The sequence below is a fragment of the Balaenoptera acutorostrata genome, chromosome 20 (genome assembly GCF_949987535.1).
Source record: "Balaenoptera acutorostrata chromosome 20, mBalAcu1.1, whole genome shotgun sequence".
Lineage (NCBI taxonomy): Eukaryota > Metazoa > Chordata > Mammalia > Artiodactyla > Balaenopteridae > Balaenoptera > Balaenoptera acutorostrata.
The window spans coordinates 11482934-11510914 of record NC_080083.1 but is presented as its reverse complement, the minus strand read 5'-3'; the positions used below and the strand labels follow the sequence as shown (position 1 = coordinate 11510914).

At 46.3% G+C, this 27981-nt stretch overlaps 1 protein-coding gene and 1 pseudogene across 3 annotated transcripts in view; both read left to right on the top strand.

Moving 5' to 3' along the window:
* KIAA0753 (KIAA0753 ortholog) overlaps nucleotides 1-14969 on the top strand; it is a 55742-nt gene extending 40773 nt beyond the window's left edge. For 2 of the 3 annotated variants that reach the window (XM_007177395.3, XM_007177397.3), the window contains exons 14-16: nucleotides 3433-3553; nucleotides 4051-4275; nucleotides 13426-14969. In XM_007177395.3, coding sequence (XP_007177457.1) covers nucleotides 3433-3553; nucleotides 4051-4275; nucleotides 13426-13543 — 464 coding nt within the window. In that variant the 3' untranslated portion in view covers nucleotides 13544-14969. The remainder of the gene's footprint in view (nucleotides 1-3432; nucleotides 3554-4050; nucleotides 4276-13425) is intronic. The other variant, XM_007177396.3, reaches the window with a different exon arrangement.
* LOC130705889 (40S ribosomal protein S3a-like) lies at nucleotides 5373-13409 on the top strand (annotated as a pseudogene).
* Nucleotides 14970-27981: the final 13012 nt, after the last annotated feature.

Below are 27981 nucleotides of genomic sequence, written 5' to 3'. Positions count from 1 at the left end.
TTCATTGTAACCATTCTGGTGGGCCTGTAGCAATATCTCTTTATGGCTTTAATTTCATTTCCTTGGTGAATAATGATGTTTAGAACATTTTCAAGTAATTATTAGTCATTTGTATATCTTCCTTTGTGAAGTGTCCAAATCTTTTGTACATTTTAAAAAATTGGATTGTCTTTTTATTTTTGAGTTGTAAGAATTCTTTATGCATTTTGGGTTTGAGTTCTTTGTCATATATATATATAGTTTGTTTGTTTTCAAAACAGCTTTATTGGATGTCATTCACATACCATAAAATTCCCCCTTTTAAAGAGTTCAGTAATTTTTAGTATATTTACAGAATTGTGCAGATGTCATTGCTAATTGCAGAACATTTTCATCACTGAAAAGAAGCCCTGCATCCAGTAGTATCACCCCTCATTCTGCCTCCCCTCATCCCAGCAGTCACTAATCTCCTTCAGCGAATATCTGCAAACATTCTTCCCCATGTATAGCTCCCGTATTTATTTTCTCAAATGTGTTTTATTATGAGCAGACATTTTAAATTTTGATAAAGTCTAACCTATCCATTTTTTCTTGTATAGTTTTTGCTTTCTCTGATCTAATAAACCTTTGCCTACTCCCAAGTTGAGAAGAGAGGCTCTTGTTTTCCTCTAGAAGCTTTATGGTTTTAGCTTTTATGTGTAGGCCTATGATCCATCTTGAATAAAAGTTTGCCTATGGTTTGAGGTAGAGGTTGAGGTTCTTTTTTTTTCCACTAATGGATATCCACTTGTTCTTGCTCTGTTTGTTGAAAAGACTTTCACTTTTCTCTTCCACTTTAAAAAATTCATACATATGCGTTTTGGCTGCAGTTGCTAGGCTACTATCACAATTTGGGCTGGGAAGTGTTACTCAAATTCTCTTTGACACGTGCTTATCAGTTATTACTTTACTCAATGAAAGGAGGAAAATAAAATGTGGTTAAACGTTACCTCTAAAGGAATTTCAGTACTATGAGTATTAAGAGAAGTAAAGGAAATTGTGGATATAGAAGGTTTACAACAACAGCTTATGTATATATACTTTTTTTAGAATATGAGTTTGGGGTATTGTCTTAGGAAAAGTATTCTCCATGTCAAATTTTGACAGAAAGATGAGCCATCTAAACACAATACAAATTTGTTCCTTTTATCTTCTGTAATTTTTCTAGCGCTATTCTTTGTTCATGTCGTTCTCTCTTTCCCCCAGCCCTACTCCAGCTTCCATTTTCATCATCACATGACAGTTGAACAATTCTTCGAGGCCCGGCTCGTGTGATTCTACTCGGCAGTGCTTTTCCTGGCTTTCCTGGGCTGGAACTTTGCTCCCTTCCTGTGAACTCCCATAGACTTTTGGCATGTCCTACCCTGTTAGAGCTCTTTATCTCTCCCAAAGAAGCCACAGAATCTTTGAGGCCAGAGAGTTTTGTCATATTCAGTTGTGTCCCAACTGTACCTAGCATGGGCCTGGCACAGGGAGGACCCTTCTAATCATTGCTTAGTGAATCAGTGGGCATCTTTTCGTAAGGAAGCAGAGGAGAGGGACATGTTGAAGGGCGACTGTTTCACTGATGGTTTGGCCAATGGCCACAGTCAGGTTGCATCATGCAGAAGACAGCCTTACCAAGGAGTTCTGTGTTCTCTTTTTCAAGGACAATTTAAATTGTTAGTCACTATCTCTGACTCTGCTAGAGTCTAGGTATGCATTTAAAAGGAGCTCTGTAGAACACCAGGAACTGAAATGAATTTTTGGACGCTTTAAATCCAGAATCATGAAATCCTCGTAAGAACCCTCTGTTTCTAATTGTTCTGATTGTATGTTCAGTTGCATCACAAAAACCAAATTTAAAGTGATTCTTGAATTGTGCAGTGTCGAATCTATATCTCTTATCTTCTCTTTTCTGAAATCAATTGAAAATTGATTGTACTCTCAGTAATATTTTTACAAAAACTGACTTATGCAGTATTTCTGAGCGTAAAAAATCATAAGCATATAAATATGCGAGTCAGAGATTCTACATTTTTTTATTAGTTACCTATTTTATACATATTAGTATATATATGTCAATCCCAATCTCCCAATTCATCCCCGCCACCCCGCTTTCCCCCCTTGGTGTCCATATGTTTGTTCTCTACATCTGTGTCTCTATTTCTGCCTTGCAAACCGGTTCATCTGTACCATTTTTCTAGATTCCACATAAATGCGTTAATATATGATATTTGTTTTTCTCTTTCTGACTTACTTCAGTCTATATGACAGTCTCTAGGTCCATCCACATCTCTACAAATGACCCAATTTCATTCCTTTTTATGGCTGAGTAATATTCCATTGTATATATGTACCACATCTTCTTTATCCATTCATCTGTTGATGGGCATTTAGGTTGCTTCCATGACCTGGCTTTTGTAAATAGTGCTGCAATGAACATTGGGGTGCATGTGTCTTTTTGAATTATCATTTTCTCTGGGTATATGCCCAGTAGTGGAATTCTACATTTGAAATGCATTTAAAATGATAAATAATCCAAAACTCAAAAGAGCTGTCAAGCCTGCAAGGTATAGTTAATAAGTTAATGTTTTGACTATCATCATGCAGATTTTTCCAGTGAAGCCCAGAGACAAATTAAATCAGCTAATTAAGTGTTCAGGTGTGAGTGGTTATTTTCCTTCTCCAGTAATCAAATCATTTAAAGGTTAAAAAACAAACCCAACGGCTTAAGACTCCTCGGAATGGGGGCTGGATCCTAATGGAACCTGGCTTTGCACAGACCTCTTCAAAGAGTCTTCCAAAGAGCTGACAGAAGCTTTTAAACAAGTTCTTTATTTCTTAAAACTGACTCCTCATTGGTTTGTTTCTTGGTAACTTTTATTTTTTTAAGGACAGTCCCCTTAATATTATTTATTTATTTATTTTTTGGCTGCATCGGGTCTTAGTTGTGGCATGCGGGATCTTCTGTTGCAGCATGTGGGCTCCTTGCTGCGGTGCGCAAGCTTCTCTCTAGTTGTGGCGCGTGGGCTCTCTAGTTGTGGCGCGTGAGCTCCAGAGGGTACAGACTCAGTAGTTGCGGCGCTCAGTCTCTCCCGTTGTGGCGTTGCAGGCTCTGCACTTGTGGCGCACAGGCTGAATTGCCCCGCAGCATGTGGGATCTTAGTTCCCCGACCGGGGATCGAACTGGTGTCCCCTGTATTGCAAGACAGATCCTCAACCACTGGACCACCACGGAAGTCCCTCTTGGGGACTTCTAAATTCCCCTTTCCATTTAAAACAAGGGCACTTTTTTCCCTTTGCACTGCTAGTGCAACCTTTATGCTTAAGAGATGTGCCCATGACTTCCTCACAGGTTATTGGCCACTAAGACAGCTCTGATATATACACCAGCATTTCTTTATATGCGGTCATTTTATGCTTCTTTTCTAGACCAGAAAATCCCAGCAGTAAGTGAAAGGTGTCTTTCTCCTCATCCAATCAGGATCACAAAGACAGCAGCTCGCAAAGACCCAGATGTGAACATCGTGTTAGAAAGGCCCTGCAATGGCACGTAAGTGGTAACGAGACTGTCTGATTTCATTGTAGTTGGTTGCCTTTGATGTTGTTAGATTTCACATTTCTTCAATTACCACAAGACAGAGAGAGATTCTTCTTTTGACCAAGATCTTGACAAACTCCAAGATGGCCCAGTAAAATAGTAGTGCTTATAAGATGGGCATTGAGTGTGTTGCATGTTAAGGATCCTTTCAGTAACATTTAGCTGGTTTTTACGATTGAAAGCATCACACTGGCACAGGTGATTGTGCAGGTAATTACTGCAAGATCTGCTTTTAAGAATTCTTTTGTCCATGGGACACATGTTCCTCCTGTGTGGAGGGTTAGTCCGGTGTGAAGGAGAAACAATGAGTGGTGATAAGATGTTGCGTATTGTTCAGCGTGAGGAAGGCAAATGAAGGTAAACCTTTGGTTGTCAAACCATCAGGGTGAATTAACAGTTTACCCTCGCAGATGATTTTGAATGCTCTCATCATTTTTATTTGCTCTCAGTTCCCTAGATGAAAGTGTGGGAACAGAGGAGAGACCGGAGAAAAGAGAGACTCCCCTCCTCTCCCTTTCAGAAGGTGCTCAGCAGAGGAAAGGCCGAGCTGCCATCTTCGTCCCGCGGGGCATGCGGCACAGCATCGGTGACTACTGCCGCCGCTTCGAGCAGTACCTCCGAGTTATTGCGCACGAGGCTGTGGGCGCCTTCAACCCGTGGCTGATAGCTGAAAGGTCAGTAGAAGGTTTGTGCTTTGTTGAGGAACTGGGTGCCACGTGTCAACTTACGGAAAGGCTGGAGAAAGGCCTGGCCAGGGTCTCAGGCCGTGCTTTTGTGCCCTGGAGTTCCAGTGGCTTCTTTGGGGCTAGCGAACAGGCTTTCTCTGCTAAATGCCTTTCTTCAGGGAGAGGAGATTGGAAAACGGCATGGCTGATGGCATCCGAAGGAGCGTTCTGCAGACTCCCCTCCTTAGGTAGAGGCACAATATTCAACTCAGGACGGGTTTCCTGTTGCTGTTACTGAGGGCCGTGTCGTCAGAGAACACAGATTATTACTGGGCAGGAAACAGTTATGATCATGAAATCTTCTCGGTTGGGACAAACTTACACTAGGAGCAGCAGGCCTACAGACTTTGCTACACTTAACCTTCTCCTTCTGGCTGTCACCTCCCCTGAGACGGGGAGTTTTGTGCAGTCAGAAAAAAGTCCCACTGCTACTAAATATTTGAAGAATGGGTCGCCTTCTTTTACGTAAATAGTTAATTGAAAGATGTGTGCAAATTCCTTCTTTTAAAATGGGGCCCACATTTAAATTCCTCATGAGTATTGCTTTATTACATACATGCAGATAATCTTCATCATTGAGCCAAGCAGTATACCATGATTACATTTCTTTCTTGAACAAGTTTCAAACGTATTCCAGGAGTTAATAATTGCCTCTTTTTAATTTGCTTATTCTTTTATGTATTTATTATCGTTCCCCACATACTAGCCAACACATCTGAACATAATTTTCCTCATGATCAGATATGTTGATTAATCTCTGTTTCTCGCCTCCACCCCCCACTCTTTGTCCTGAGGCCCTCTTTCCTTCTCTCTCAGTCTGGCCCAGCCGCTTTCTAGGTCTACAGTGTGGTGCTTGTCCTGGGAACCACACTGAGTGTGGGATTCTCCCTCCCATGTTCGGGTCCTTGTTCTCTGTTTGCACGTGTCCTCCTCTTTCTTGGTTTACTCTCTTACTTTGATGGAGCCTATCCTGCTTTGTGTATTAGAGGACATTTCTTGAGACTTAACATGTTTGAAGGTGTCTATCTTTATACTTGATTGATGATTTGGCTGGGTTTTAAATTACTGGTTTATTACTTTATTTATTTATTTTTGGCTGTGCTGGGTCTTCGCTGCTGTGCGTGGGCTTTCTCTAGTTGCGGTGAGCAGGGGCTACTCTTCGTTGAGGTGCGTGGGCTTCTCATTGCGGTGGCTTCTCTTGTTGCAGAGTGCGGACTCTAGGCGCATGGGCTTCAGTAGTTGTGGCACACGGGCTCAGTAGTTGTGGCTCGTGGGTTCTAGAGTGCAGGCTCAGTAGTTGTGGCTCACGGGCTTAGTTGCTCCACGGCATGTGGGATCTTCCCGGACCAGGGCTCGAACCCGTGTCCCCTGCATTAGCAGGCGGATTCTTAACCACTGCACCACCAGGAAAGTCCCAAATTACTGGTTTATTTTTTCCAAAGAATACACCTTCCTTTTTTTGTGGGGGTCAAGCAGGGATTGTCAGGTAGCTGCCAGGAGCCAACGTGGAGACCCATCAGTCTAACTGCTTGTTCTGCAGATTCTCAGCCAGTTGCCTCATTTCCTACCAGATCCTTCATTCCACTTTCGTGGTTCCTGGTTCTCTTACTTCCAGAGTCTTTCTGTGAGACGTGTTTTGTGAGACAGATCAGCTTGCTTTTCCTTGGCGTCTCCCTCTATGTACCCTAAGGTTTCAGCTTCCTCTGTATTTTTCCTCTGTACTGCTGAGTCAATTTTGATTCTTCCGTGTGCTTTTTATCTTCCGAAAATCTTGGACATTTCTCATCTAGTTTTGTCTTTTTCTCCTTGTAGATTTATGTGTTCATTTATCTCCTTTTATTTTGGTGGGCTTTTGGGTGGGATCAGAGATAATCACTTATGTTCTATCTCTCAGGTTTAGCCTGAAGTCCTGGGACTTCTCTTAATAGACATACCCTTCAAAGCATATGAGACCCTTTGTTCTGTTGAGATGTGCATTTATTTTCTGGAGAGGAGGGTAGGTACACTTGACTTGTTTCCGTGTGTTAACACACAGTCCTGTAGCATACTCACTTGTTTGCACAGAACCTGTCTGGATTGGTTAGGCTAACTGGCATCTTGGGAAATCCAAAATAAGCTAAGGAAGATAGACTGTTCCTTATATGTTCTTACCACTTGATTAACGATACATTTTGTTCATAGTTGTTCTGTAGATGTAGGAAAAGCTCTCTTAGTTTATAAGGACTAATAGGTTAAGATGTTGAGGTCAGATCTGTTAAAATACGCCTGAACTTCACAGATGTTCTCCTCTCCTGTCCTTGACCCTCAAGTGACGGCACATCTAAATATTCTAGCTCTGTTTTTGATCTCTTTTGTTTTGTTTCTTATTTGAGTGTTCCACAGATGAGCAGTATATTGATCAAATCTTGAAAAAGTATCCAAAGACAGTTGACTTCATCTGATAGCCTCTTGGGTGAGGGAGAAGTAAGCTGAGTTTTTCTCTTTCTTTTAATGTCTCCACTCCTCCCTCCACGTGGAGAAAAGCACTGTTCCGGTGGTCACATGGGGCAGGTGATATAAACTGGATGTAAATAAAAGAGTGATTCTGCAAGGAAAGGCTTAAGGTGATAATGCTTTTAATGAAAGCAAACTCTTAAAGATTCCTTGTTTGAAAAACAAATCAGGAGACTTCTGGTTGAAAAGGACGGATTGAACATATGATTTATCTCTACTCCCTATATCCCTAGCCCACTCTATGCCACTGAAAGACTAAATAAAAGGCATGAAACCATAAATGACAGCAAATAAGAAATAGCAAGAAAATTTTGGAAGCCATGAAGCAGTTAGACAAATGGCAAGTGACTTAGCAGACCAGAGAGAGCCAAGTGCCTGATGTGGGTGGAGCCAAGACCCTAGCTGATTTGTGCAGAAGAACCTTGGTAAGACTCAGGAATGAGAAGCACTAGATGCAGGGGTCCAGGGGAGTCAGAAAGTAGGAGGCTTAGTTGAAACTCTCATTCTTGAATGTAGCAGATTGCTGAGAGATCCAGACATTTGCTGAAAACCATGAAAGCTACATAGGCTATTATAACAGAGAAAACATCTGAATAATAGGAGTTCCAGAATGTGAAAACAGGGAAAAAGGAGGAATGGAAAATTACTGAGGAAATACTATAAGAAAAATCCCCAGAAGGTTGTTAGTCTCTGAATTGAAAGGGTTCGCCAGTTGTCCACTGTGAGTGAGTGTGTGAGTGAGTGAATAACTGAATAAATAAACAGAACAGAACACAACACATCACGGCACGTTGTTGTGCAAAGGATAGGTGGGCATCCCAATGTAAGGAGAAGATGACAGAAGGTTCCAGAGGGTTAAAACTGGGCACATTCAAATAATCAGAAATGAGAATGGCATATTGTTGTCAGTAGCAACCCTGCTAGAAGATATTGGAGCATACTTCCCACATTTACCCTAGAATTCTGTGCTCAGCTAAATTATTATTATTTTTATTTATTTATTTATTTATTATGTTTATTTTTGGCTGTGTTGGGTCTTTGTTTTTGTGTGAGGGCTTTCTCCAGTTGCGGCGAGTGGGGGCCACTCTTCATCGCGGTGCGCGGGCCTGTCACTATCGCGGCCTCTCTTGTTGCGGAGCAGAGGCTCCAGACGCTCAGGCTCAGTAGTTGTGGCTCATGGGCCCAGTTGCTCCGCGGCATGTGGAATCTTCCCAGACCAGGGCTCGAACCCGTGTCCCCTGCATTGGCAGGCAGATTCTCAACCACTGCACCACCAGGGAAGCCCTCAGCTAAATTATTGATTAAATAAAAGGGTAGAATAAAGACAGTTTAAGGTATGCAAAGTGTCCAAGAATGTAGTTCCCATGCACTGTTTCTCAGTAAGCTACCAGAGGGTGTGTGCCGCCAGCACAAGGTGCACATTGAGAAGGAGGAAGACGGGATTTAGGGAACTTAAGACTCCAACATGGAACTTCCAGGAAAATGGCGAAAGCTATTTCTAAGAGAATTTTTCAGTGAGCATAGAAAGCAGCTAGTCTAGATTGGAGTCAGGAGGACAGAGGGCTCCAGGAGGAATAGTTTCCAGAGGGGGAAGCCAGCGTGAGGAAGGTTAAAAAAGAAGAAGAAAACAGATACATTCCCTCATGTGTTTGAATGTATTGGGAGCACCTTTGTATTTCTCTCATAGTTTAGGGATGAATTAGTGATAGGAATATAGAAAGCAAAGCAAGCATAAAAACAAAGTAATCACTTCTGCTTCTAGTAATGACACACTTGGTAATTTGGACCGCCTCTCCCACTGAGGATAACTGTTTATAGAAAAGCTAGATTAAAAATAAAACATATGTGCTTGAAGGCACCAGGAAGTTAACTAGGTAATGAAGAATAACTGGGCCAGGATCCTGAGAAGACAGAGACCCAGGGAAGTTAGCCCGTGTCTGGCACTGGATTGTCGGTTCTGGAGGAAGATGAATGGCACTTTCAATGGCCTTTTCAGATCAGAGGACAGAGGTAGAAATTAAGGGCTTGCCAAGGGCGGGGAACTGGCCCGATGAACTTTGCTCGTTTCTGATTGGGACCCTGAAGGGCGGCACTCTGGAATAAGGGTGGCCCTCTCAGGACTCCACTCAGCTCCACGTCGTCTCACTTCCTGAGATTGCATTGAGGTGATTCTAGATTGTTGCCCCACAGGCACCGAGCAGAAGCAAACTTAACTTTTCTCTGAAGATTTATAATATCATTTTAGGGTTGAAATTATTTCTGCAATTTTCAAATTCAGTGTCTGGTATATGGTAAAAAAAAAAAAAAAAAAAAAAAGCAGGCAACAGAGAGACATGACAATAACAAGAACAGACCCACAGCAGCTCCACATATTAGAGCCACTGGGCACAGATATTGGAATAACTGTGCCTACTATATGCATAGAGATAAAGGACACAATTTAGAATTTTGGCAGAGAACTGGGAACTAAACTAAATCCACGTGGACGTTCTAGAACTGAAAAATACAAATTCTGAAATGAGCAACTCATTGGATGGGCTTAATAGCAAATTAGACACATCAAAAGAAAAAATTAGAGCCTTTTGGCTCTCTGAGCAGCACCATGGCGTCAGCAAGAACAGGAGTCTTATGAAAGGCGGCAAAAAGGGAGCCAAGAAGAAAGTGGTTGACCCATTTTCTAAGGAAGATTGGTATGATGTGAAAGCACCAGCTATGTTCAATGTAAGAAATATTGGGAAAACACTAGTCACGAGAACTCAGGGAACCAAAATTGCATCTGATGGCCTCAAGTGTTGTGTTTTTGAAGTGAGCCTTGCTGATCTGCAGAATGATGAGTTTGCATTTAGAAAATTCAAGCTAATTACTGAGGATGTTCAGGGCAAATACTGCCTGACTGATTTCCGTGGCATGGATCTTACCCGTGACAAAATGTGCTCCATAGTCAAAAATGGCAGACCATGATTGAAGCTCACGTGGATGTCAAGACTAATGATGGCTATTTGCTTCATCTGTTCTGTGTGGGTTTTACTAAAAAACGCAACAGTCAGATTCGGAAGACCTTTTATGCCCAGCACCAGCAGGTCCGCCAGATCCGCAAGAAGATGAGGGAAATCATGACCCGAGAGGTGCAGACAAATGACTTGAAAGAGGTGGTCAATAAATGGATTCCAGACAGCATTGGAAAAGACATGGAAAAGGCTTGCCAATCTATTTATCTGTTCCATGATGTCATTGTTAGAAAGGTAAAAATGCTGAAGAAGCCCAAGTTTGAATTGGGAAGACTCATGGAGCTACGTGGTGAAGGTAGTAGTTCTGGAAAAGCTACTGGGGACGAGGCAGGTGCTCGAGTTGAACGAGCTGATGGACATGAGCCAAGGATCTGCTGAAAATTCAGACTTTTAATGGTGACAAATAAAAGATCTTATTTATGGAAAAAAAAATTAGAGACTTGGGACATAAGACAGAAGAAAATATCCAGTGTGATGCACGGAGACACACAGAAAGATGAAAATAAAGAAGAGAGGATGAGAGACATGGAGAATAAAGGGACAAGGTCTAATATCCATGTGGCTGGAGTCACAGAAGGAGAGGAGAGAGAGAGAATGGGGCAGAAACCACATCCATGGAGATAACGGCTGATAACTTCCCCAAATAACAAAAGACATCAAGCCGTAGATTCAAGAAGCTCTAAATGCCCCAAGCAAGAAAAATAAAAGAAATCCATATGTAGCATATCATAGTATTCTTGGAAAATGAAAGACAAAGAGAAAATCTTAAAATCAGCCAGAGGAAGGAAAAAGGAGAAACAGAAACAATGGAAGCTGGATGACCTGGTGTATTTTTTTAAAGTTCTAAAAGAGAAAGCTGCCAATATGGATCTAAGCCCAGTGAAATGTATTTCAAGAAGGAAGGCAATAAAGGTTCTAAACAAAGCTGAGAAAATTTATTACCAGTAGACCGTCACTATAGGAAACATTAAAAGGGTATTTTTCGGGCAGAGCAAAAACAGTCACAGATGAAAAGTCAGAAATAGGGGAAGGCATGAATTAAGAAAAAGTCAACATGTAGGTAAGTGAATATTGACTGTATAAAACAAAAAACTGATGTCTTATGGGTGTGTGTATGTATGTATATGTACATCTGAAATACACGATAAAAATAGCATATAAATTGGGAAGGGGATAAATAGAGTTAGTATTCTAATAAGGTTCTTGCATTGTCTGGGAAAATGGTAAGAATATCAATTAATGTTAGACTTTAAGTCAAGGATGCTTATTGTAATCTAGAATGGCCACTAAAAGAATAGTAAGAGTGTTTAAAATCCAAGTTAATAGTGAGGAAAGAATGTAATTTAAATAATCACAAAATCCTAAAAAAGGCAAGAAAGAAGAGAGAACAAATAGACAAATAGAAAGTACGTAGTATTTTAGTAGTAGAAGCTCAATTATATCAGAATTACATTAAGTGAAAAAGAACTATACACACCAATTAAAAGATGAAAGATTGTCAGATTAGCCAAAATAAAACAGCTGGGACAGGAATCAGGGTAGAAGGGATGAGAGAAGGGGAAGGACACTTATCTTCGTTTACCTCTTTTGTGTAATTCTGACTTTTGGAACTGTTAATGTTTCCTATACATCCCTCCAAATCATCAAGGATGGGGGGGCAGTGGAGGTTGACCCTAAATTGGAATACAAAAAGAAATATGACACTAACTGTATTTCCAAGAAACAACCATACTAAAGGGATACATACAGATAAGGCCTTGTCTGAGTTACTTTTGAATGCAGTATTTTGACTCTGTACCTTCTGGCTAAAGACAAAAAGACTGTAAACACATATTAGATTCTAATAAGTAGGTTTCTTTTACCCAGCAGCATGGGTTAACAATTCTAAAACTACTTTCCCTATATTTTAGGGTTGATCAAGTAAATAAGTATATTGTGAATAATGAGAGCCAGGTTTCTGGGGGAAGGCTAGAATGAATCCCCTGTTTTGAAGTGGGATTGGAGGTATTATGAATTTATGGTTTTTGATAGGTATAGAAATAGACATGGGGCGTGTGTCTATGTGTCTGTTTGTCTGTCCGAGTCTATCTGCTGAGAGGGCCTAGAAGCGATGGCACACTTGGTAGCAATGAGCACACTTAGTACCCAGATTTTGGTTTCTAAATACTCTTCTCCATGAAAAGGTACCAGGGCTCCTTGGAGAAATGGCCGATTCCAAGACTGGGGCTGGGAAAATGTAAGATGAGGCTGAAACATCATCTTGTGGCAGGAAGGAAGTGTTCAAAGCATGATGGGGACATGTCAAGAGGACCTGGGAGCTGGCTTGAAGGGGCTCCTACTGGCCAATCTGGGACACTTTGAGTATCAAAATAAGTAATAATAGAAACAGATTACAAACTGTTGAATAAAATAAGAATGTGTAAGACCAAGCCGATATAAACACATAAATAAGTAATAGAGAAGTGAAAGCTCTTCCGTGTAGTTGGGAATGACAGAATTAGAAAATCAGTGTTGGCAACCCTGTAATAATTGATTCAGCAAGTTTGATGAGAAACAGGATATTTACATAGTCTCAGAGTATCTCCCTGCAATATAAGTATTAATTACAAAGGGAAAATAGTGACTTTACAAGGGAGAAACCTGGCAGATATCAGCGTAACTGTGTGATAGAAATTAGCGCTCATCATAGTAAGACAAATAGATGTATTGAGGGACACAGTAACCCTTCTGGACATTTGTCCCCAAAATGTAGAACCTGAACCTGACAAACCCAAATTGAGGGACATTCTAAAACAAAAAAAAAATAGCCTTTACTCTTCAAAAAATGTTAAGGTCATGAAAGACAAAGATTGAAGAGTGATTCTAGATGAAAATAGACTAAAGAGATGTGACCACCGAATGCAACATGTGATCCTGCACTGAATCCTGGACTAGAAAATGTTTTCTTTTAAAGGACATTTTTTGGACAGTTGGCAAAAATTTGAAAAAGGTCTGTAGGTAAGATTAGATAATAGTATTGTATCCGTGTTAATGTTAAGATTTTTATAATTGTATCAGGGTTATTTAAGAGAATGTCCTTGTTTTTAGGAAATGTACCCAGAAGTACCTGAGGGATATCAAGTCTGCAACTTACTCTCAAACAGTTTGGAGGCGGGAAAATGTGTGTGCGTATGGGTGTGTGTGTATGTGTGTGTTGAGAGACACCTGGAATTTCCTGCCCCCCGCCCCACAGAGAAGGCCCACACCCTTTCCTCTGTCAGGCAGTTGGGCAGCTGTAGGAGGTAGATCTGGATTGGGGCTGGGTTGCAGCTAGTTAGTTTCCAGTCACCTCTGGTTTCAACCATCTCAAGGGTGAGGTCCGCCCTGTGTGTATGACAGGCCCCTCCCTCTAGCCTGACTTTGGGATCTCAGCACCACCATCTTACTTCCTGTCTAGGAAAGCCAGGCTTCTCACCTTGTTTTTCTTCTTTAAAATTATCTTGGCCTTTTGAGTTTCCATTTAAATCTTAGAAGTGACCTGGTAAGTTCCTCCGCTGAGCAACAGAATGGCTCCCATACTTGGCTGTATGTACCTCTAGCTGTGTTGTTTGTCTTCCAGCTTTGCAGAAGAGCTTGTAGATGAAGCTCTGGGGGCCGTGGCTGCTGAGCTTCAGGATGTGTGTGAAGATTATGCAGAAGCCGTGTTCACCTCAGAATTCTTGGAGGCGGCTACATAAAGGCTCTCCAAGGTGGGGCCCCCAGTGTCACTGGTGAGGGGACGGCACCGCCCTTTCTACTAGCCACGGGAATCTTTGCCCGCAGCTGTCCATCCAGGCCCAGAAGGTGCTGCCCACTGACAGGAAGGAAGTGCCAGTGAGGCCATCCCCACTTTGCATCTTCTCATCGTCAGAGCGATGGTTCTGGTAGTTTATGATGGAATGTGTTATATTTATCAGTGCCCAGGAAACGTGAATCAATTATGACTGTAATATTTTCTGAATGTATAATTTTCCCATTGAAATACCATGTTCATTACACTGGCTCAGTTTGGTGATCAGAACGTTTTGAAAGATAACAGATAAGTCTGTTTCACACAGGGATTCAAGTTGCTGTTGATCTGTGGGTGGCCTTGATGCCAGCACAAGTGCAATTACTGTCTGGTCCCATCACCTGGCTCGTGTTTGCTTCTTTGACAGTTTCCTACCAGGACACCTGTCCTGCCGGGTTACAGACTTGTGTCGAGCACAGGACTTAGTTATGCTGCCAAAACTCTGCTCCATCATTAAGATAGGAACCCAGCAGTTATCTGTGTACAACAATAAACACACATTTCTCTAATTCTCAGTTACTAGGTGCTTCTTCACATTTTGAGTTCCTCAAGTCTTCTGTCGCTGTGGGTTGACACATTCTGATATACAGAACTCTGAATTCAGAGGAAATTTGAGGACATCAGGAGAGGCCGGCCTTCTTCTGGGGCCTGGTCAGAGGTACAGAGCTCACCCCCCTCTCTGCCGAGGTCACAAGTTGCTGTGTTTCCACACCAAAAAGGAGCCTGTGTGGGAGGAGAAAACAGATCTGGATAGTGTGAAGACCACAGGGTCTCCCCCAAGAAAGGAAGAAACTTTAAGAACCACTATAGCTTGGTCCTCGAACGTCTTATAAGTCATATTTTACCAAGAGAAAAGCCTCTGTGTTTTCAGAAACTCTGGATTCAGAAAAAGAAAAGGAATGTGTATAAAATAAGGCCACTGCCTTGAAAAAGTTTCCCTCACTTTTTTGCCTGGGGCTTGGTGAAAGAAATGTGGAGAACGAGTGATGTGAGACATACCCCACAGAATAATGTGAATCCTTTTATAGCACATATAGTGTTGTCATCTGGGATTTTTCTCTGAAGTACAAGTATTTCAGGTGATAATTTAAGCTGCTTGATCACACTTATTTGTGCAAAATTGATTTTTGTTTAATGTTAATGTTTTCCTGCTTAATTTTATATAAACTCAGAATTTAAAAGGCTTCAAGGGAAATTAAAGGTCCTCTATTTGAGGAATTATGTACGTACACTTGATAGGAGTGTCTGTTACTGGTAATTTGTGTGGCAGTTTTGACTGTGCTCATTTTTTAAATAAACTCAATATTTTAAAGTATGTGCATGTCGGTTTGAAAAAATTTACAGCTCCTTTTTTTTTTCCAGGCAAAGTGAAATGTGATTTACAGAAACCACTGAGAATACTTTTATGTTTAATATGAGCGTAGTGGATTATTTGCCACCTCTCACCACCCCCAGAAAGAAATAAATGATAATAAAAAACTAACATTTTATTGAGCACATACTATGTACCAGGCATAGCTCTAAATGCCTTCCCTGTATTAACTTATTTAATCCTCATATCTGTGTGTGGTAGATACCATTATTATTCCCATTTTGTAGATGAATCAAATGAGGCACAGAATGGGGAGATAATTTGATCACATAAGCCTATATTCAGCAGCACCGTGGTCATGGATTCACTTAGTCCCATAAAGATAGGTGTCAAAGTTTTGAGAGTTCACTCAAGTGCATTCTCCTGCCTCTTCCTGTGTCCGCTCAATATGTCTTAGACGCTGTTGTCTGAAGCAGTCCTTTCCTAAGCACCTCCTGTCTGCTGAAGAGTCAAGTCCAGACTCCTTTGCTTGCAGATGTTTCCAGTATCTCTCCTGCTCCTCCCACCAGCTGGGTCTCCCTGTCTCTGACTCCTATGGGTGAGGCTTACACCTACCTCCATGTCTGCTGTCTACTTTATAGCCCTGGCCCACAGTGAACCTCCTCGGCCAGAGCATTCTCCAAAGATGCAAAAGTAAATTGCAAGAAATAAAAACTTGCATTTGAAAATGGAAGTTGAATCCTTAAAATATAAATTTTCCTGTTTATAGCCTTGCAATTATCCCAGACCTCTAGAATTTTTGTTCTTCATGAGCAAAGGCTGATCCTGTGTAGGTTATTCTCTAATCCCCTCCAGTTTTCTCCTGACCTATTCACGTGTTATTTTCAGAAACAGAGAAATGCATAAGCGTAGTATTTCTGTGTTACATAGGCTGTCCCAGTGGACGGACATGCTGAAATTCCTGACCTGTCCAGCTTCACAGCTCTGGCCCTAGGGGGTCTTCCCTGTTTACACACTTGCCTCTAGTCTGTACAGCTCCTTGAGGGCAAGGCCTCTGCCCAGCAGGTAGTTAGTGCTCAGTAAATTCTTTTGAGTTAATGAAAGAAGGAAGGCATGCTTTTTCCTGGGGTCGGTTTTGGTTTTGGATGGGGGTTCTATCACACCTCTGCAGAGTCCGCAGAAATCTGTGTGAATCTTTTGTGACCTGATGTAGGATGTTACCTGTGAGGAGCTGCAGATCCCATCTCTGAGGTGCCGATGCATCAGGGATTCCAACTCAGAACTTCCAGAACTGCTGCAGAGTGGGCTTGGGCGAAGGGGGGGGGGGCCCAAGGCTAGGGCAGAGGAGTGAATGGGGGACCGCAGGAATGACTGCCTTGATGCTGGGGTCCCTTCCCCCTCTGCCTGTTGGTGCTGGGAGTCGGAGGGGAGACGGTGAGGAGCATCCTTTCTGCCTCTCCTCCCTCCCTTCCTTTGCTCACAGGTCCTGCTTCCCTGAAATTGAGGGGAGTGTGTGTGCAGGGAGTGGGCAGCCAGAGGCAGTGCCTGGAGGCGGCATGAACTGTGCGCTGGTGTGTCTGGAAGGCAAGAGTGAGCATCTGAGCGAAGCACCCAGGGCCCCGAGGAGAGGAAGGGGCTCTAAGCCCGGTCGCAAAGCTTCCAGTTTTCTCTGTGGTGCCCTGTAGGTCTCCTTAACTCTTGAATGTTTCTGAGGAACTCTGTTTTAGCAACTTGAGGGAGTGATGAGAATTCCCTGCAAACCCTGTAAATCAGGGGTGTCTGCTCACCACGCACGGGTCACCGCAGGAGCGCCCTCTGGGAGGGCCAGCGGGCTGGAGAGCTCTCGGTTCTTGGAGCTCATGAGAAGCAGCAGGAAGGCAGCGGTGCGACCACTGTCTTCCTAAATAGTGGCCTCTCCCATTCGGCTCTGCTGGTTCAAGAGCAGAGACCTTGCATCTGTTTATTAGTTGGTTGAACCTAATAATGCGGGCTGGCCTGGAAGGGCTTCCACCAGACGACCTGAGGGCTTCCTATTGTCTTTGGTCAGGGCCCCAGGGAATCCCATGTTGGGCCCCGGGCTGGCTGTCAGGCCCAAGTGATCTCAGTCAACTCGTCCATCCGTGCGGGTCCCACCCTGACCAGGCTCGCAGCTCTGATAATGACTCTGGGCTGGCTGTGTGGCCAGGCCTCCTCTTTGCTTTGTGGCTCCGGTTCTAGGTCCCTCTTGCCAGCCTGCCCAGGGCCCTGTTCCTGTGACACTGGGCCTGCTCTGCTCTCACCAGTCTTCCCAGAGCCTCAAGTGTGGCCTCTGACCCTCAGCCTGGAGCAGGGAGCCCCGAATTTGCCCCCACCCTCTCTGATGAACCCCCTTTATCCACTGCTCTTCCTCGAGTCCCCTTAGCTGTTTCTGTGCTCCATCCGCCTGGTAACCCTGATCAATTTTTCTTGAACCAAACCTGCTGCCTCTCACCTTTTTTTCTGGCTGACTTTCCATCCACCCAGCTGGACTTTTCCTATGGCTGGGTCCATCCCTTCCCGCCACTGAATCAGACCCCCCACCCCCGTGCCCCAGCGGGTGTCCGGAGGTTGGGCTCCTCCATGTCCCGCCGCCATGAAATGAGTAAGACACCTGCGCCTCCTACCCTCCTCTGAGCCCCAGCTCTCCCCGGGGGGCTGACTGAGGGGCTGCTCCCCTCCCATTCTGCCCTGGATCCAAGAGAAGTCACCCTCTCCCAGAGCCCCTCTGTCACAGCCTTTGCCTCCCCAGGCTCTGTCTCCCTTTGCTTCCATTGCAGCCCTCCCCCGGGCCCCTCGGCACCCCCTCTGGGTGTGTCTTCGCACCTTGTGCCGTTCCTCGCCCTCCCCTCCCCAGCCTCCCTCACTGCCCCCTCCCTGGACCAGAAACATTTCCCTTCTGCTCTGGTTGTCTCCCTGGAATCTTCCATCCACACCCTGTTCCTCTGCCTTCCCTTGGGTGCGGGTGAGGTCAGCCTGAGGCCTCCCACTTGCGGTCGCCGTGCCTGTGTCTAGAAGCTTGCTCTGTCTCCATCCACGCCCAGCATCCCATTTGGGAATGGGAGAATTCCAGCAGCGTCCGGCTCTGACACACTGTCATTAGATCCTGGACACTTGGGCTCTGCCATCTACCCCACAGCTCCAGGGTTCCCTAAGCCTGGGCTGAATTACCTAGGAGGCCCCCAGCAGACGATTCCTCGAGATGGCATGGGAGGCTGGGAGTCCAGAGAGCTGGGAGATGAGGCTGGCCACCAGCACCTGTGCAGCCACTCGCCTTTATGGCCCCTACAGACCGAGCTCCAGGGCCAGGCTCAGGAGGAAACGTGGTTCTCCTTAGCCATGATTGTCCAACACACCGTCCTTGGAGAGTTACTGAGAGGCCGAGAGAGGTTAAGTGACTATTTGGGGTTTAACTCCATCCCACATCTACTCAGCACTTTACAATTCACAAAATGCCTTTCAATACATTCCCTTCTCTCTTTCAGTCACTGTAGCCACCCTGCTTTGCGTACCAGCAGTAACACGGACTGCTTAAGAATGTGAGCCACGAGTTAAGATCTCCTGGGACCTCCATGCCTCAGTTTCCTAATCTGTGAAATGGGGATAACAGTAGTATCCACCCAGGGTTACTGTGTGGATTAAGGGAAATAATCCTTGCGAACATTGAGAAGAGCACCTGGCGGATAGTAAGTGTTCAGCAAGTGTTCACTCTTAGGTTTGTCGCTGAGGACTTAGGAGGGGGAAGCTTGTGGCTGTTCTCACAGCCTTCTTTCTGAAGTGCTTTCCTTGCCTCTTTGCTCCTGTTGTGTTCTTCTTGCCTACAGCCCTGTGTCTCTTTTTGCCTTGCCCTGGAAGCCAAACACTCGGCAACACTTAGCCATTCCTTTGGCTGCCCTGAGCCACGCATCTGGTTCCCCCTAGAGCTTATCCCCCTGGGCCACCTCAGAGAGATGTCCCTTTTGGCCATGGGACTAAACTGCACCGTGGACAGTGGTCCTGTACGCTTGCTCTAGGGCTCCCGGTGCCACCAGAACCTTCTGAACTGGACCACATCCTTAAGGGCAGGCGGATGAAGTATTACTAGCCTTGTTTTTTGTTGTTGTTGCTGTTGTTTCGTTTTTTGGCTGCATTGGGTCTTCTTTGCTGCGTGTGGGCTTTCTCTAGTTGCAGTGAGCAGGGGCTACTCTTCGTTGCGGTGCACAGGCTTCTCATTGCGGTGGCTTCTCTTGTTGCAGAGCACGGGCTTTAGGCGCGTGGGCTCAGTAGTTGCGGCTCGCAGGCTCTAGAGCGCAGGCTCAGTAGTTGTGGCGCACGGGCTTAGCTGCTCCATGGCATGTGGGATCTTCCCGGACTAGGGCGCGAACCCGTGTCCCCTGCATTGGCAGGTGGATTCTTAACCACTGCGCCACCAGGGAAGTCCACTAGCCTTGTTTTGCAGATGAAAAAATTGAGGTTTACAGAAATGAAGAGGTCATACGGACACACAGTGACAGAACCAAAACTCAATCTGCATCTTTTGACTTCAGACCTAGTAACCTTTCCATTCTGTGACACCATTTGGTCTTTCTCTCAAGCAGATGATTCTTAGATGGTCTAGAAAGTCTTAGTAGATGTAATTGTAAGTGGAATCTGCATTTAAAAATACTTGCTGTGGTCCTGCACTCTGCCAGGCACTAGGCTTAGTTTGGGGCCTACAAAGATGACTGAGATGCATTTCCCACCTTCCTGATACAGCATCCCCACTGCCCAGAGCTGAGCTGCTGCCTCAGTTTCCATCATCTGCCTCCCTCATCCCCTGTGCTCCTGCTGGGGCTGAACCCTCCCCAGAACTCAGCCCACAGAGTAATGATAATTATCCACTGCTTGAGTGCTGACCAGGTTGGTGCTTTATTTACACGATCTCATTTGATTCTCACACTAAACTGAACTAGAGATTATTAACCTGTTTTACAGATAAAACTGAAGCCAAGTTAGAAGGAGATTTCCTCAACGAGACAGTGGTTCTGGGTCTGCTTACAAATTTGGGCTCTTCCCAGCATACTGCAGGGGACCCCCTCGGGCCCTGGCATCCTGCCTGCCGCTCAGGCTCCTCCCCCAGAACCTCCGGCCGACCGGAGGCTGGGCGTCCGCTCAGAAGGCCGCCGAAGCCGCAGCTGCGGCCTCGCCTCCTGTGCCTGGGGCATGTGCCGAATTGCACATGCTGGTACAGCCCTCGTCCGGGCGGTACCTGGGCTTTGGCTCTACCTCCCAAGCACTGTTCACAAACGGCCTCTGCGCCGTGCAGGCCAGCCTCAGTGGCAAAGCCAGTGTCCCCGCCCTCCGGTCTAATTTCCTCCTTTGCCTCCTCAAGGCATCATTCTCAGGCAGCCCCTCCCCACGTAGCGTCACGCGGGGCACCAGGGGCCCCAGCTGGACATTTTTCCCCTTGGCAACCTCAGCAGAGAGAAGCCCTTCTCTCCCAGGAGTGCCACGAAGGCTGCAGGGTCACTGCTCATTGGTCTGATGGGCCCAACCCACGTAACAGACCCATCCCCGACCTAATCCCTGTGCTCTGATTGGTCAGATCTTAGTCACATGTGCACCTGGAAAAGAGGATAGATCAGCAGCATCCCAACCGCATGGACTGAACATGGAGAAGCGGCAGCTTCAGAGGAAAACAAAGGCTGCGTTCCCTGAAGCTGGAGAGAGAGTCTGCCGGTGTGCACTACAAACAGTAGCATGTCTTCTTAAGACTAGGTCACAAGACACATTTTAATTTTCACTAACAGTCATTCAAAATTTACTACATCTATGGAAATCCAGAGATAAGTAAGGCACAGACCCTCGTTAAGCAGAATGGAAATTAAGGTGAAACAGAGGGAAGCAACAGAGCATGGTTGTGCGTTCAAAGTAGTGACTCATTTTTATTGAGCGAAGGTTGCAATCCTGGTGGTCTTCATGGAGGACGTGGCATTTGAATGAGACCTTGAAAGAAAATTGAGACTCTAGTAATTATAGAAGTAGGGGAAGGACCCTCCAGGCAGAGGGAACAGCAGGGCAAGGACTGAGCTCTTGAAAGGGGCGGGCATATGTGAATATAATGCGATTAGGCTAAGGTGCTAGAGGGGTTTAGCCAGAGCTGAGACGCCTGCACTGGGAGCCTGTGTGCCCAAGACTGAGTGCATCTGAGGCAGTGAGGAGTGGCCTTGGCAGCTCATGAGTCCTGCCGACAAAGAATTTTTGTCCGGCTTCGAGAAGATGCCCTTGAACAGAAACAAGCAGTTTCCCTGGGAGAGCGTCCACCCTCGCTGCCCTTGAAAGCAGGATTTGCCCCAGATTGCCCCTTGCTCAAGCTTCCTAATCTTTATTCTGTTTCCAGATGGGGGGAGTCTACTGGGAGCCCCAGGCCCCTGCCAAGTGCTCCATCTGTATTTAATCAATCCCTTCTCTGAAATCCAATCCGTCATAAATTCCAGCCTCACAATAAATGTGCCGAGAGGTCTGTAGGGACGGGCTTTTATAGTGAATGAGAAACAGAATCGCTGCCCAAACTATTGAACTGAGAACAATGGGGATCCGAAGGAGGTGCTGCAAGAGGGGCAAATATTGAAGGCTGAGTAGCAGAAGGGGAGCCCGCTGAGCCCCACCCGCCCGGGCCCGCTGCGCCCTCGGCTTGTCCTCAGCCTGGTCTCCTCGCCTTTATTAGCTCTTGGTAATGGATTTTATATCTGCTCAGTGTGACGGAGGAGTCTTGGCAAGCCTCAAAGACCTGCAGAGTTTCCTCCCGGCCCTCCAATGAGAAACCGGCAGCCTCCGTCAGCCACGTAGGTGGCTCTCCAGCCAACATTTACTTTAGTGTCAAAAAGAAATTCCAGGCATGTTTGGAACAGATGCAGGGCCCACTAAGCCGTGGGGTCTTTGCGAGGACAATCTAGGCCGGACCTCGGGGTGTCGGCCTTCCCGTCAGTGTTGATCCTGTCGTCCTTGCCTGGGGAGGGCACGCTGGTGCCTGAGACCCAGGTGGCGGGCACTGCTGCAGCCCTGTGACCTGTGGCAGGCGTGGCGGAAGGCCACCTTGCCGTGGGAGATCACAGGGATGCGGGCTTAGCTCTGCCAACGCTTCTAATTAACTCACATAATCGTTCACAGGTTAGACATGAACATGCCCCAGACTCCCCACACTAACTCAGGGGGCCTGTCTCCCATCTGCACAAAGGGATTGATGAAATAGGAGTTCTTGCTGTTTTAGTAAAAATCCCTTTAAAAATCTGGAAAAAGCTATGGGCCCTTTCCTCAGAAAACACACACACACAGACACAGACACAAGCACATGTACATACACATACATATACATGTGCACACACATGCACACATACACACATACACATATGTGCATGTATATACACACACATACACACACCTGCAGTGTCATGTCACGGGGCTGGCAATCCCCAGATCCAGGCTGGCCTGGATGCCTGGTTAAGGAACCCTGAACTGAATGATTCTGGGGTCCGGCCTCTTCCCCTGTAATTCTTGTACCTAGAAGCCGTCTAGGTACAAGCTGTGCCCCCATCACAAAGCATTTTCTAACCTCTTACTCTGAGGTAGACAGAGGAGGGTTTATTACCCCCTTTTCTGCAGAGCGGGAACGGGTCTGATAGGAAATCAATAGTGAAAGTGGGGCTCATCAGCTCCACCACTGTTTCCTCTAACTTTTTTAGGCCATGCTCCCTTTTGATGCACAGAAAAAAATCTCATTTCCCCACCTCAGGAATTTCTAATAACTCATGGTGGGGAGGGGAGCAGAAATCTACTGAATCTCAGGCCAAGTTGTTAAATCTTACTCTCTATAGCTTGAAATATAATTTGAACTCTGAAAATCATAGTTGTGCTTAATTCCCAAGTATGAAATATTGTAACGTTGGAACATTTAAAACCATACAGCCTGCGGCAGCCTGGACTAAAAAGCACTATGGAAGAACTGACAGCCTCTCCATGTGGTTGTGCGGTTAATCCAGCCCCTTCCCAGAACTTTCATGCCGGGGACACACCAGGACCCTCGTGCACGGAGGATGCCAGTGCCAGATGACTCCAAACAGCAGGCAACAGCACTCTCCTGAAGACTTTTGGAACCCTTAACTTTGGCAAGTCTTCAGGACTGAGTTTTTGGGGGATTGCAGGGGCTATGTCATCCATGAGATGACACAGCCCCCAACACCCAAGTGATTTGGAACTCACGATGCAGGCTTTCATGTACGACACTCCCAGTGCCCTTGGAATAGAGTCCTGGGAATGCAGGAGCCCACCTGCCATGGCGGGATTCTCAGAGCTCCCTCTTCCACTGCTGGAACCTGGGGCGTGCTCCCACGTCCCAGCCTTGGCCAGTCAGGCCTGGCTTGAAGGAGTGGTGCAAAGATGAGGCTTCTCTAGAACCCACTCAGTGATGGGGCTGTCCAAGGCGCAGGGAGTGACCCTCAGGCCAAATTGTTCTGCTACGAGATGGCTGTTGGGCTTTACAGTTCTCTGCCCTCTGAAATGCCTTTGTTCCTGTCTGCTCTCCAAGCCTGTCCCTGCAGCCTCAGCCCCGGCAGCCCGCCAATAAATTCCCTTTGGCTTAAGAGAGCCCGAGTCTGTGCCTGCTACAATAGGAAGCATCCGTGTTGCATGCACACCGTCTGGACCTTGTGTTACTTCTGCAAGCAAATGCTACCTGGGCACCAGCAACACTCCCGCTTCTCCTGGCAGGATGGGGTGGAGGGGGTCAAAGAGAGTAGAAAAGACTCCTTTCCACAAGCCAGCGACACTGCCTCCACCTCCACACAGGAGCGTGAGGAGAGAGCCCTGAGAGATGAACCTGGAGACCCTCTGCCACCAATGCCCTGTTTTTGACTCCCCGCTTCCCACCCCCAGTACCTGGGGCCCAGCTTCCCCATCTGTACAGTGAGGTGCTGGGTCAGCTGAGCTGGAGTTGGATGCGGTGAGTGGGGTCTGGAAGTCCTTCCAACTCCAGCCCTGAGTCCAGATACCCTTCAAACTGTCCAGCATCCTCAGAGGCATAGATGAGCAACCTCCCAGCCCCCGCCCACCTAGGACTCACTCCCCTAGGACTCTGAGTCTGAAAACAAGCAGTGTCTTGACCCCTCCCTGGCATCGGTCCTGTGCGTCACATTCTGGAGCACAAAACACCCTTCATCCCTCTCTCTCCCTTATACATTTCATGACCAAAAGTCAAGTCTTCCCGTGAATACTTTCCTTGTAGTCTTTGCCTTCCTGCCTTTAGAAATGGATTTGCATAAAATAACCAGAGGGCATTTCTACAACTGCTTCTTTATTCACCTGCAGCCCTTCCAGGCCAGGATGTTTCCTTGACGGACTGCTATCCTTCAGCCGGTAATTTAATTGGCACCTGCCCAGTGCAATGTCTCCCCCCGTGGTTTACTGGGAGCGGCTGGGCTCAGAAAGGGATGTTTCTGTCTTCGAGAAAGGCGTGGAGTCCCCGGAGCGTCCTTTCGCTCAGCGAGTAATCTAGTATATCTTTAATAAGTGGAGTCAATTCACTTTCAAAACCCTTGTAAAATTCAGCCTTTTAGTCACTCTGACCTGAAGCATTCAAATTCCAATAAGAATAGATAGCCCCAGCAGCACCCACCCACGAGATCCGGCCAGGGGATGAGATCCGGCCAGGGGATACGGGCCGATAACCCCAGGAGGCCTCTGCCCGGGCCAAGGCCGCAGCATCTGTGCCCTGGAGACTCCTGCTGACACAGCTTCTCCACCTGCCAGAGCATCTTGAATGTGGGCTTTGGAAAACCACGGGGTCAGAGCCCAGCGGAAAGGTTCTGGGAAACCTGTGAATCTAGTATAGACAGGGCAGGGCGGTGAGCTGTCTGAGGCTGTGCCTGGAGTTAGTGGCAGAGCCTCAGCCTCTCAGTTTCCTGTGTCTTGCTTTTGTCTTATTTATTTCTTGTCTTCTTCTCTCTAGAGGTTAAGGTGAGAATCACAGACATCCTAGGGCTTGGGTTGGTATACTTGGTCCAACCACTTACTAGCTGTGTGACCTAAAGAAAGATACCTAGCCTCTCTGAGCCTCAGTTTCTTATCTGTGAAATGGGGACGGTTAGAATAATGCCTCCCTCATTATGTTGCTATAAGGATTAAATGAGGTAACACATGAAAAGTCCTTAAAACACTTCCAGGTACATAGTAGTCACTCAGCAAATCTATTCCTGTGATTGTTGTTATTGTGGTGTTGTTACAGCTGGAGAGGAATAGAGCAGATGTGAAGAAGAGCTTCCCAGCTAGCCTAACAGAGAGAGCTGAAGGTTGTAGCAAAGTCTGGAGGCAGAAGGATGGACAGAATGACCCTTTCTCAGGGGTTCCCTCCCCCCAGTGACTCTGTCTTGGCTTCTCTTCAGCAGCTGCCTGAGCCCCAGCAGTGTGGGGTCCTCTCTGGGGAGTTAAGACTAATACACTTTGAGATCTGTATCAGCAAGTACAGATGATGCCTCGGTGGAGAGGGCAGGGTGGGGCAGGTCTGCAGCGGGAGCTTATATCACACTCAGGCCATGGGGGCTGCCAGGCTTTATTCCTGTTGAATAGGAGGCCTTTCTCTGCTGACTTCAGCTCAGACTGCCCACCTTCTTCTCCATCCCCTCCTGGGGAGGCATGAGGTGGGTACCACTGTGCTCGGACCTGGAGGAGAGAGATGAAATTTGTATCACAGGCCGAGCTTCCTGCTCAACGAGGCTGCAGCTGCCCTGTTCTCTCCGTGGGAGACAGGGAGTGTGGAGTGTTCTGAGCGGATGGAGACTGGGCTGGAAGTCAGAACAATCGGGTTCTAAACTAGGACAAGGCCCTTCCCTGCTCTGGGCCTCGGTCTTAATATCCATCAAATGAGGGTATTGGCAGAACACTCCCCCCCCCCCCTCTCTCTCTCTCTCTCGAGCAGCTTACTGATGCGGTGATTAGGGAAATCTGTGTGTTCCCGACAGCCCTACGGTTCCAGTGCTGTGTATGTGCCCCAGCGAATCTCTGACACGGAAACCCAGGAAATGCAGGGGATGTTTGTTGCAGCAGCATCTGTAGCAGCGAAGAGCTGTGAAAACTAAATGCCCATCAAGAGGGGATGAGGAGATACAAGATGAGGTCTTATCACACTAGGAAACATTATCATCAAAAGGAACCTGCCAAATCTACAAATATCGGTATGAATAGATCTGAAAACAATATTAAAGGGGGGAAAGTAAGCAGCAGAACGGGCTAGCCATGGTGCCATTACGTAATGTTTTAAATGCTTCCATGCAGGTATATAATGTTTAGGCTGCACAGACAGGAGAAAGAGCTTCTGAAGTTAGATGGGAAAAGCACACAGCATTTGGAGGAGAGGAATGGACTGGGGGTGAGGACAAAAAGAGACCAAAAAAAAAAAAAACCAAAAAGACTCTGCTGAGACTGCTAGGAGATGCCATGAGCTGGTAATACCAAATCCTATTATATCCTATTAGGTGCATCTCGGGTTCAAACAAAATAGATAAAGATGGTTTGGGTCTAGATGATTCCCTCAGGACCTTCCAGCACTGCCATCCTGGTACTCAGCCAGCATGGCCAGAGCTGGGACCTTGTACGGGTCCAGAGCAAGGACCATGCCGAGTTGTGGAGCCTGAGCAAAGCCGTATCTGAAGAAAGGTGTACAAGAGCCCTAATAGGTGTAGATATTCTACTAGGTGCCGATAAAGTCTGTTACATAATCTATTTACATAATCTGCTTGTGATTTCCTGCCTCGTCAATACAGTTACATTAGTAATCAGGACCCACAGGCTGATCTATTGTTTCCTTAGTGCCTTATCATCTATACCTGTGTTTGCTTCTCTGCGTTCTGGAATCTGTCATAAACAAACAATGTCGTGTGGGGGGCCAGGGCAGGGGAGCAACGAGTCTGAGGTCGGAGCTTTGGTACATGCTTGTTTTGGGCCGCTGGCACTGATGCACGTTTGCAGGAGTGTAGACTCCAAGGACCACTCTTGCAGTGCGTTTTAGATTTTCAGCCAGTTCCTCATTTGTATTTGCTCTAAATATAACTTGAAGACAACTGGTCTTGCTTGAGGCCAATCTCAACAGTCTTGACATCAGACAAACGCAAAACACAGCTCCAACAGCAAGCGCTGAAGGAGGAGATAAATTGCTAACCCACTGGGCAGCCTCTTAAATCAGCTCGTCCCTTAGAGCAGTGGCCACATGTCGCTGCCTCCACCCAACCCCCTCTTTTCTTAAAAAATTCTCCGTTCAGCCTCTCCAGTCCCTCTCTCCAAAATCCCATCTACCAGCACACCCCACTCGGAAGAACAGCGAAGCCAGCTAAACAGCAATTGATGAAATAAAATCTAAACTGGAGCCTCGGGTCATCTCAGCACTCAAGTAAAATCAGCGGAGGTCTTGTTCAACAGGTTCTGCAAGATGTCTCCAAGCATCTTTGGAAAATACTGAGGATGCAGGAATGTGAATGTCATCTAGATTTTGAGGCCCACCCTTGTGGACATAGGGGGGGACCATGGTCTATGTAAAGGTAGAGCATTCAGCTTGGTCTACTAGGTTGGCGGGGGTGGGGGGTCTTTCCTGGCCAGGGGTTCTTACACAGGGGTCTAGGGCTCACCTAAGGGGTCATTTGTGTCGATCTTAAGGGAATCTTCCTGCCTCTGCATGAGATCACAAATGAGACCCTTGGTGACCCAGTGCCTCCTTCACAGAATCTGCTGTGAACGTGAGGCTGTGGTTATTAGTGTAACTGCTAGGAACGGGCCCTCGCCAGCAGGGAGGGGGACAGGCAGGGTCCTAACCCTTCTTGGGGTTGAAGGTGGAAGCACGGACTAGATAAGCCACAGCTCCCAGCAAGGAGAAGAAGAAGAGCTCTAGATGCGAAGGCACATTCTACCCAGTGTCCCGGATGGTGGGCAGAAGTGGGGGGCAGCCTGGTGCGAGAAGGCGATGGTGAGAACAAACCAGCCACTCCCGGTTGTTCTGGAAGGCTCCAAAGAAAAGCATC